At 38.5% G+C, this 11,887-nt stretch overlaps 1 protein-coding gene across 1 annotated transcript in view; it reads right to left on the bottom strand.

Moving 5' to 3' along the window:
• Positions 1-355: 355 nt before the first annotated feature.
• Positions 356-11,887, bottom strand: part of LOC144818333 (hippocampus abundant transcript-like protein 1) — a 365,697-nt gene continuing 354,165 nt past the window's right edge. The window contains exon 12 of the mRNA XM_078675662.1: positions 356-2,241. Within this exon, the coding sequence (XP_078531788.1) occupies positions 2,020-2,241 (222 nt within the window). The 3' untranslated portion in view covers positions 356-2,019. The remainder of the gene's footprint in view (positions 2,242-11,887) is intronic.

Raw genomic sequence — 11,887 nt, 5'->3', positions numbered from 1 at the left:
CTGTCCTTTGCGCCCTAACCAATTCCTCTGGGAAGGTAAAAACCAGAGCCTCTGGTCCAATTCGAAGGCAATGTCTTAATATTTAAAGATTCTAGAGGATGTTTAAAATCATCTTTTTAGGCTGTGTATTTGGTAGAAAAAAAACAGTGTTAGAGGTGAGGGCCCATTGCCATTCACACCTAACTAACCGAAATGTATTGGTCCAGATCATAGAAATTACACTAACATAACGGACTACCAGATTACACTTCCTACTCTCTTTTCACGCCACTTCGTTTTTCAGGGTCTAAGGCAGTCTCAATATCAAGTAAAAAAAACATTTTGGCTGGAAAATCCGGCAAAGCTTACACATTCACAGAGTTAAAACACCTGTTTATTTAGCAAATAAAAAGTACTACTTCCGCAGTATTAATAACTTGTTTGACTTAAAAAAAGTGTAATTGCCACAAACTTCATGATATTCAAAGTAATCAGAAATTATTTAAAGAAATGATTAATGCTTTTCATTGGTAGATACAGAGACAATTACTAAATGTAAACCACATGCGCTGTTCGCAAACACCACAAAATCAGAAAATTATTTTTATTTGCCAATTTATTATGAACCATGAAGCTTATCAACTTAAAAACCAACAGCATATTACAAAACGTTGGTTATTTTTGTTCAAGGCATAACATGTCTCAAAATAGATATCTTGGTAAAAAAAAACTTTTCTGTCAATACATAATCCTTTATTAAAAAAAAAGTTGTATATACCTCTTTCTGTCATTAACCTTGTTACATTTATAAATACAAGATTTACACAGCACCCCGTAAGGAAAACTGATGTTCCTTACAAATATCTACAGATATTTCTTACATAAAAAACACTTAAAGCAGTACTCTGTTAAGTTTTTTCTTTTACTGGCCTAGTTACTCATCAGCAATATACATAGAAATGACATCTTAATAAAATAATCTATATTTTAAATTAACAGGACACTTTCTAAGACAATGAGCTCATAAAAAAAGTATCTTGCTTTTGTTGTTGGCTACGTTAAATTTGTAAAAACAAAAAATGAAATGCACTGTCTGATATGAAGGATATATATGATTTACTAGACATGTTTACCAAATAGGTATTAAGGCAGGGTTGCAAATAAGGAGATGCCCTGATTTGTATGGCAGTAAAGAAACCGAAAAATATAAAAAATAAAATGGAGATACAGGCCGAGAAACCCGAAGGCAAACTCAATTTGAACCAATGTAACTAGTCACTGTAAATAAGGAATGTACATAATGAAAGGAAGTGTGGCGTGATAAATAAGTAGTTAGCTAGAGGCCCCAGTTGAACAGAGCAGAGCAAGGATGCTCTGAATGCCCTTGTATTGTGCACCGCTTCAGGCCAGAATCTGATGCGTGCTGACCTTCATTTGCAGTTGACGTTTTTCATAATTCATCTGATCGGCCAATACACTAGTACTTGGTTATACCTAGGCCCTGTGTTAAAAAGTACTAGGCGCTTTATTTGGGATTGATATCTGTTAATCTTTATTAGAAATAATAGGCTGACCTGAGCAAAGTTCCCTCCTATTCGATCTCTCTCACGACAAATCAACATCTCCCTGTAATTCAGGAGTTCATTAAGAGCATAATCGGAAGGAAGGTAAACCTCGGAATCTGAAGCCGGAAATCGGACTACAAACAAAACTGATCGCGTTGCCTATGGTACCTTGTGAATTGTAACTCTCTCCTTCAGCCGTGGCATGATCAGGTACACAGTGGAGCATCAAGGTTTAAGGGTAACAGTTATGAATGTATTTCAAAGAAATACAAGCCTCAAACCTTTAAACTGTTTTCATGTACCGACACGAAAAGAAGACGGAGCTATCAAGAATTTAATAAGCTCTGCCTTGGTCTCCACACAAAGTGCATTAGTTACTCCTCCGCCTGTGAGCTTTGGTACATTCTGTGGGCTTTGCCACGGGTCTCAGGCTAGCAGACGCTTTGACAGTCCCTCTTTGAAACCATACAAGTCCTCATACACTGCTGTCCTGCAGAAGTGGCTCTATGTCCTCATCACTGCTTCGCTCTGGAATGGCAGCTGACGTGTTGCTGGTGCTATTGCTGTGCTTCCTGGCCGTGTTGCTTTTGGATGAATGTGAGCGGCTTCCATGTTCAGGGATAAATAAGGCCACCAGGAAAGCCAGAAGAACTGAGCATGCCCCGAACAGGAAAGGAGGCCCGGGGATAATAGATCGCTGCAAGAGAAACAAAAGATTATTAATGAGGGGAAACAAGCAGGCAGAAGCTACAAGTACTTTTCAGGCATAGACTGCTGATACCATCAGACACATAAGGCCAAATAATTTTTGTTTGATTATCTGCTATGAGTTTGACCCAACAAAAAAATGGCAACGGTATAAAGAACATACTAACAAAACACAAAGTTGGAATTCATAATAAAAAAATAAAAAAAGAATACCATAAATCAGGAGGTTGCAGCTCTAAATTGTCTCTATTTGCTTCTACCCTATACCCTTTTGAAGACTTAAACTCATGTTATGTTTGATAGAGACCATAAAAATATATCTTACAAGGTGGAATGGGTCTATAACACCACAGGGTAAGCTAAAAAAAAAAAAGAAATCATGCCTGGTTTTTCATTTTATAGAAAGATATGTAACACTTTTGTTATATTAAATTGTGTAATATTCTAAATAGGATACAATACCTCTACTGTACAAAATATGGATATTACAAGTGGCCAAGGAGGTTCATGTTCCCTCTCTGGATTTTCCGCAAACTTTCAAAAACCTGGCTTTTCACTAAAATCTAATTTTATTCTCTCAGTTCCTTCCTCCTTTAGTGCCGAGGCACCTCCGGGCAATTGTCTGCGCTCTATAAAAATCAAAGCAAATCGAGGAAAGAGGACGAAAGCAGAGCTCTTTTATTAGGTCCTAGAACTCTGAGGGAGCTTTAAATATCCGTATAGTGTGCAGCAGAGAATATTCTATTCAGTATAATACGTGCTCACCCATCACTCATCCCACAAACCATTTAAAACCTTGGTGTCTCATCCCGCAGACTGTTTAAAATCTTGGAGTCTTTCTACTTTCAGCGCCTAGGCGCCCTTGGGCATTCGAGCGCTATATACATTTCACAATCAAATCAAATACTTTATATGAAAATGGTAGCATGGTCGCAGACATGTGGTGCAAATTAAACACCCCATAATAGGAAGTAATTTACTACAAAAACATATTAGACGGTGTTAATGAAATTCTGATTACGTTTTCCTGAATCAGAAGCAACATGCAGCGTGATTTTTTCTTTCCTCATTAACTACAAGTAAAAAATAAACATTGTTTATTTAAATAAGAGTTCATTTTTAGAAAAAAAAACAGATCAGTAGGAAAAGTCAGTTCTCGTTCTATTTCCGTAAACTGCTGCTGTAATTATGTTCGGAAACCTGTCTTTCATCGTGGTTGGTGGCTTTGGTAGCAGGCATTATGACATCACAACTCAACTGTATTTTAGTTATTACAGCTGAGAAGATGGGCAATTTCATTATTAAGGGTGACTAGCCGCTTGAATGCGGAGGACAAACTCTTCACGCCCATCAAATTACTGCAGCATTTGACATGAACAGTATGTTAATCCGGGGGTGGTGGGGGGGTTAGGTAGGATTGGAGGAAGGGGATGGGGTAAGGCAGACGGGGGGGGGATGAGGAGTGACAGTTTTTATTAGAAATGTGGGTATGCTGGGTGGTGAGAAGTTTACTTATCCCTGCAGATTCTGGAACTTTGCCTCATAGAAATGAGGAAACTGCATATTTTTTGCCAACGTTTCAGAGTATACCCGGTAAGAAAATGTCGTGGACTCCATTCAAGTCACACCCTCTGGCCTCCCCAGGGAGTCTGCTTTTCAGTAATGTCTGGGTTTAGTAGGTTTACCTCAGAGGCGGCCGAGTCTGGGCCTAAATACCGCAGCTATTGACCGCCAAAATGGATCAGTCATTATGATAATTACTCCACGTTGCATTTTTGAGCCTTTACTGCCATGGGTCAAAGACTTACCCATACAAGTAAGTTATGTTTTTATTAGGACAAGTGTGAGACCATAGAATAATAGAACAATTATTATTATGAACTGCAATGAAATATCGTTAAAAGCTGCAGCTCAGTTGACGGCTATGGGTATCTCCTATTTTTACACAAACAATATAAAACTGCAACCAGTGGGGTTTAATGGATAAAATGGCATATCACTTTTACTTGTATAAATCGAACAGCGGGGCACAAAATTACTGATGAAAATGAGGTCAACCATTGGTATGTTTTTCAACTTATTTCCATTATTCATTTCAACTATTAGTTTCTTAGGGGAAACCATGAGTGGTCTACATATAAGGACCTTTTGCTGAAGCTTTGTGGGTGATCCAAGGTTTTCACACCCATTTCCAACACAAACTGTAAGTAGGGTAGAAACTATTAAAAAAATAACAAATATCATCAACCACTTAAACTTGCTTGTTCCTGAAAGCTGGGAAGATATTTTAGCGGAACAAACCTTTTGTTGTTTCCATTTTTAGAAAAAAAATACACTTTTTGCACAGCAGTTTTTCCCCACTTTATGAAAACCTCCCAAAATGTTGTTTTATTTTGGTTATACTTACTGTTCCCTCCTGGGAAATCCACAAGCCTTGGTTAACTATAGAATCACCAAGTGGGCAAAACCGACACAAATTTGGCCTGGACACCTTCTGAGGGAAAAAACATATTAAGTACCCCAAACTTTTATATATGAAAAAAAGGCGCTGTAGTCAGTGGGAGGGCTGAGGAGGATGAGCAGCCTCAGCAGCTAAGGGGCTAGAGACGTCACAACTCGACAATAATATATGGGATAAAGTACCTCCTGTTGTACATTATAAGAGCATTGCAGGTCATTGAGAAGTTTCATGACCATATAGAAAATGAAGCCGAAGGTTATGGAGCTCTGAGGTGATTTATCCTTATTATGTGCAGCATTGGGTATATATGTACTCCCTAATAATACATGGTAATATCATCACCTTTCCCACATACCACTTAAATCCTTCATGCATAGCTCTTTCATATTAAATAGATATTTGCTGCAAGAAGATATTGGAATCAGTTTAATACAATCAGATTTCTTTTTTAAGGCGCAGTTACAAGGAATGTGTTGAAACATGCAGAAAGATTCTACCTATTCTATAATTACCCAAGAAGCGCAAAAATTGACATGTTGGCATGAATATCTCCTTTCTGGTTGTCACTGTACAGCTACAAAAACAGAGCAGGAGAAAAGAAAGAAAAAGTAGGTTTCCTTTTTGCACTACATACAACTGATTTAACTATGCTGTCAGGCCTGACCTGCTTCTTCCCCTCGGCTGCTGGCAGTGGCAGCAGGACTTGTGACATCAGAACTCTACTGTAATACGTTATAACAGTTGAGTTCTGACATTGCTTGATAGTTGGCAGCTGAGTCTATCGCAAGTCGCAGATTATAAAAAAAATTGTGACAAGCCTTTAAACAGGGATTCCATGTATTATACGGTAGCTAAAGACAATTTTATTTTATATTGGGATTGTAGGCTTCCACGATATTATGTTTTATTATATTATTAAAGATTTGATATGGGATAAAGTACTCCCTGCTGTACAGCACGAGGATATTACAAGTCACTGAGGAGTTTTGCAACCAAATAGAGCAACGAGGTAGAAGGCTGAGTTCCTAATAAAGACATGGAACTCGGAGGTGACTTGCAATATCCTTCTACAGTATGTTAGGGGTATTTTCTTCCTTATAATTCATTCTTTCAACACGTCTTTTCACACAAACAGCTTAAATTCTTAGTGCACTGCTCTTTCATATGAAATAGAGTGATGATTGCACATGTGTAGGACTTTAGGTAAAATTCTGGTGGAAAATGAAATGCATCAAGAAGCATTTAGATAATTGTTCTAAAAAGATATTAGGTCCAGTTATTACAGTTGAGGGGCTACCACACTTTCTTATTACAGGCGACTAGGTGCGTCACTCGTGGCCTATCATAAGGAAATTAGAGACAAGCTTTTATAAAGAAATTTACAGGATCATGTGTATTATTTTAAATACACACACACACATTACTATTACAGTGTTAGTTATAGTGAATCAGTAGTTTAGGGAAGGTGATCGAAATTAGAATTTAAAAAAATGTATGCAGATATTTTGAAATGTAATCAAGATTTTAAATATGTAGCTATTGGTAAAATACAGTTTGCATTGAAAATATTTTAATATACTAATAACTTTGGTGCTGCTTGATGAAACTACACACAATTTGGCAATTGGTATGCTCAACTTAGTTTTGTTGAGTTAAGCTTCAAAACAACCCAGTGTATCAATGATCTGTTTTTGCACCTATTTTGAATATGTTAATTTTGCACTCTATATTTTGCATGTGCAATTAGAACCACATAAAAACAAACTGATAGCAAGTTCCTGAACAAAACAAAAGCATATGAAATGTGCAACTCATTCCTAATCGGTGGTAGTACTAAAATAGAGCAGTTACCGTTTGCACTTGTTCTAGTGCTACCACCCAAGTCAAGTGGCTCTGACTAAATAGCATAAGAAAATATAGTGAAAAGGTTAAAAACAGAGGAGGCGTGGAGAAAATTTTGAATGTAAATAAATACATATCAGGAAAGAAAAGACTGTAAAAATGATCAAATATATGGTGACTGCGGTTTGACACCACATGGGAAGGCATCCTATATGTTCAGCTCTTATGTGAACTATTAGAATCAGCACATCTTAGAAGACCTACAATTCTGCACCTATATCACAGCAGCAGGAGAGACAGAAACCATGAAAAATGTGCTGTTTTTAGTCACTCCCAAATACAATATAACATCCCTAACTCAGTACAATAAAGTCTATCAGCACACCTACAAGTGCTAAAGATGATTACTCTAGTAAGAAACAGTTTTTCCTATCAGAGTTCAAGATTAAATAGTCACAACGCCTTTCTTCTTTCGTCAGTATTTGTTCCATATAGAAAAGTCCAAACGTTAAAACAATCATTGCCATTGCGTTTCATTCCAGAAAATTATTTCCATGGAACTTCATCAGGGCTAGAATCAATCAAAAACATCTATAAATATCGAACCACCAGCAAGAAGAAATGGAGAAAAAGTTGCCAAATGGACTTTGATAGAGACATTCTTCAGGCCTGCCTGGTCAGCGGTAGGCAGCACGTAAAAAATTAGTGGGGTTTGAAAGACAGATCATGCAAACTTTCGGACTGAGAAAAGATGCAACATTGGTTGCATTTGGTTTGGTTAGATATGTTCTGTTTGTGACCTAAGATGTTATGGCAATCCTGAAGGGATGTCTAGCAGAGTGTATAGGAGCCAGGCATAGAAGTTTAGTGATGCTGGGGTGTGTCAAGAGAATCTGCCCTCTGTCTCTGGACAGCAGGTTCGCTTGCTCCTACTATACCTCATGTTTAAGTCTATATTTACCACTCTTAAAGGTTCGGATTTCTCCATTAGTTAGCTTTCCCAGGACGTCTACAATGGCTCCAATGCAGTATTTCATTTACGGTCTGAATTATTCTTCAAGTTCCGCTTTATGTGCGAGATTGTTTTCACTTTCCAGGTTTCGTGCCCCTTTATCTTCTCAGTTTGATTATTTCTCAGTATCTTTGTATGGTCAGTCACTGATTGTGCTGATCTCGGTGAACTAGGCTTCTCCAAATACTTTTCAACCGGGGTTCATCACTTCTCTCATCTTAGCAGTCAAAACATGGAGGCGTCCTAATATACATTAAGATCTAGATTATTTCTCTGCACTGCTTAAATTGAGGCTAACCGAATGAGCTCCCACTGGTGATTGAATTAAAAATCCTACTGATCGCTTCTGCCATGTATTAGGACACTCTTGGGAGCTATTCAAACTTACATGGAATCGCAATCTCCTATTTCCTAAATCCAAAGTACCTGCACCATTGCTGGGAGCACAGAACATTTGGCTCTTAACAGTTTATGTAAATCAGGGTTCTTGTGTACTCTGTCCTTATTAGCACGGGACAATTCATCAATCTGGTAAACAATGACTGCAAGTATCATCTTTTTGTTCACAGCCTCAAAATGATGATATAGATTATTCTTTCGATTTGTGCCCAGTGACATCTGGCAGTGGAGTGCTCAGTTTTCCATAGATGCATCCGCTGCCTGCATAGAGTGAGGTGCCTGGGGCTAGAAATGCAGGGCTACTGCAGTGATTGATAACGCTACCTACCACAACAGCATGCACTTGATCCTCGGCATCAACTGAACGTGGTCTTGGAAAGTTCTTTGAGATGGTGCATTCATAATCTGCACTGTGTAATGAGACAGATGTATGAGGATGATGTGCAGAAGTAATTTTTCATAGGTGGACTGATATTGTAAGGAACCTTGACGTTGATTTGCAAGAGATTGTACCCTGTGAATCTTCTCCTCCACAGCAAAAGCCAAAGAATTGAACGCATCTGGTGGGTTTGAGTAGAGAGTTGCTCTTGTTTTGCAATAAGCCCATGTTGCTTAAGAGTTACAAACATGTTTGAAAAAACGGTTTGAACAATTAAAAATATTTTTAGAATATGCAAGGGTCTAAAACAATTATTTTCACAATCTTCATGAAACATCACTGTCCAGGAATATTCATCTTCCGGGTAAACATTTTCCCATAATGTGCCTAAAAGTGAAGGGATCTTGATTTTCGATTAAAAAAAGGGTGAGATCAGGCACTATTTGCAAAGAACTAGAAAATACGGAGAAGGAAAAATTAATTACTTGTAATCCTAGTTCTGGCAGGAATCTTTGCTGAGGTCAAACACTTTAAAAGTCCAGCTCGTACCTTTTTACATACAAATTACTGATTTTATATACTGTAGGAAATGACCATCTTTTGTGTGATTCCCCTCACCCCCCTAAATTCCTGTTTTGCAGAACTCAAAACCATGAGCATGTTACAACCCTTTATGCATGGTGAACTGACCTACCCCCAATTGGCATATTTAACTCTCCAGTAAGTCCATAGTGTATGGTGCAAAAAATACACCCATGCCATGGAATGACATGCCACTTGTGGACTGCAGGACGTATTGTGCCATTCACTAAACTGGCAGTGAAAAATAGCTTCAGGCCTACTATGTGAAGACTGACTGTAAGAGCCTAAACCATGTTGTTTAACTTGTCAAAATAACAACTTTTGACAGGCGACAAACTCTGCTTTTAAATTTTAATAAGTCGCGCATCAGTGCACCTCGTTGGCCATAAGGTAACTTGCCTGACATTTAAAAGTGGAATATTTTTTACATTAAAATGGTCACCTTACTTCAGCCACTAGGCCCAAAAGCTATTTTCACTGACAGGGTTGTGGTAAATCACTGAGAATGTCAAAGTACAAATTATAAACTTTAATCTCTAACTTTTGACAGGAACTAGCTACAAAAGTTATTCTAAGACTATATTTAATATTTAGTTAATATACAATTAAATGGTAAAGTCAGATTTTTTTATAAATAATTAGTTAAAGGAACCTTTAAAAAGTTACCTTTTCCATACCTGAACTACCAGTAGGCTGATTAGCATTAGCTTACTGACTGGCAGTCTTCCAGTGCCTAATTTTAATGAGGTGTGAAAATTGCTCCACAGCAGAGACAATAACCAGGGTATAAAGAGGTGTGTTTCTCTTATTACAGGAAGGGCAGTGGGGAAGTACTTAGGAAAGTCATTGACTTATAAAGTAGCACAGTGAAGGATGTCTTTTTACAAGTACATGTAAATTGAAACCTAGAGGTTGGCCAGTCTTTCTCCTGCTGACCCCCAATAGCTAGGCAGGCTACACACAGTGGGAGGGACATTGCTACAGAACCAGTCAGAAGTGTATACAGGGAAAGGGAATTCTAAGATCCCCGGACACATCACTTAGGTGAGCCTGCAGGCTCTACACAAGGGAGGAAGGGTTTCCCTATCTTAAAAATTATAATTCATTTATTTGTGGCACAATTACTGAAAATCATTTGCAATCCTTACATACATAGAAAGTTCACTATACATATAAAAGAATGCAGTTTTACACAAATACTTCATCAAAAAATCATTGATAATGTGCAAAAAGATTTTAAAATATAGAGTGCTACTCATAGGTACTTCATCAGAAAATTCTCAGTAAAACTAGGATTGGTAAAATCAAATGAGGCTCAGGTTTATATGTCTACGTTTCTTGTTGATGTCCAGTCCTAAACAGCTTTCCTAAATTTTATAAAGCAAGCTGCTAGTTCTACCGAGCTGTGCCTCTGGCGCTCCTTGGCAGGCCTGGATGTTTAGAATGTGCATATTGGGTGGAGCCACATTTTTCTTAGCGGGATCAGTATCCTGCAAATGCAGAGTACATGGATTAGCGATTCCTCCCCATTGGTGCAAAGGCGACATTGACTATCCTTCTCTTCGACTTTACTCCGCCCATACCAATATGCCTTCAGCAGGACCTAACCAAAGCGAAAGCCCTTTAACTGGCACTTCAAAGTCAAGTTAAGGGGTGAGAGGAGATAAAATGGCAGGGACTTGGGTCGTAGAGTATTATGGACCAACTATCGGGCCACAGTTTTTTCACCGATTGTGCATCACATTCTGCCGATATTAACTTCGCTTGTTTTATCAATAGCTTAGCCGCCACTGGGGCGGGCAGCAAGCTTGCCCATATTGATTGTGCTTCCAGGGAATCCAATGCATGCATTAATAACTTTTGCCAATTTGTTTCTGGATCACTTATTATTGACCAGATGTAGCTTTTTTACATGCGCTCATGGTCCTGCTTTGCTTTCAAGCAGTATGCTAAGAACCTAGCTTTAAATGGCCTTTGCGGAGATGTTAACCTGAATTCCAGGCGGATTTGGGCATGTGAAGGGCAATTCAGCAACAAGAATACTCTGAGATAACAAGATAATTGCACTCTGCCAGCCAGGTTTCCATCCTATCTCTGAAAACCATCGTCCCGTAGGCCACTCTGGGAGAAATTTACAGCATATAGCCTTGACGAGGGGAGACATATTGGGCGTATTCATTGACTTTTTCACCTTAGTAAAAGCCCATTCTAGGGAGTTTAGTAACCACTGCTGGGCAATGATATGTGTGGATAAGCAACTTCTATGATCTAGCCAGACACCAAGATATTTTTATGTGGTCACCACTTCTATGGCTTTTCCCTCAATAAACCAAGACCCTTTTGTTGTCGAAAAGAACCTTTGCAGAACCACCAGTGTTTGGTCTAACAAAGCCGTATAATCTGCATATTGCAGTGACTGGACTTTAACTCCTGCAAATTTGGGGGGGGAGCCGTCTCACACTCTAGACGTCCTGGGATTTCTGCCAAGTATAAGTTGAACAACAAAGGTGCCAGAATGCACCCATGTTTCTGTCCTTTATTTGTATTTTTACTCACAGTGGCCCATTCGGAGCGGACTCTTATTTTTACCCAGGTGTCCGAGTAGAGGTTGATGATTGCTTTTAGTAGAGTTTGGGAAATACCCCAATTATTTAGTTTTTCCCAGAGCCTAGGGTGTGATACGTTATCAAACGCAGTTTGAAAATCAATATTTCCCAGGTACAGGACCCTTTTTTTCTCTGCTAGTGTTCCTTCAATCAGGTAGGAGATGCAAATGAGATTATTATCGATATTGCAACCCTTTTGGAAGCCAGTTTGGGACGTAGGAATAAACTTTTAACACTTCGGTTCCATATCTAGCAGTACAATCAATCGATAATTCTCAAGACTTGTTGGGGAGACTTTTTTATGGATTGGAACCACGAGGGATCCTCTCGAAGTCTCCAAAATAATTCCCCCTA

Source organism: Lissotriton helveticus, chromosome 2_1 (genome assembly GCF_964261635.1).
Source record: "Lissotriton helveticus chromosome 2_1, aLisHel1.1, whole genome shotgun sequence".
NCBI lineage: Eukaryota > Metazoa > Chordata > Amphibia > Caudata > Salamandridae > Lissotriton > Lissotriton helveticus.
The sequence above is the reverse complement of the archived record's forward strand: the minus strand, read 5'-3'. Positions and strand labels throughout refer to the sequence as shown.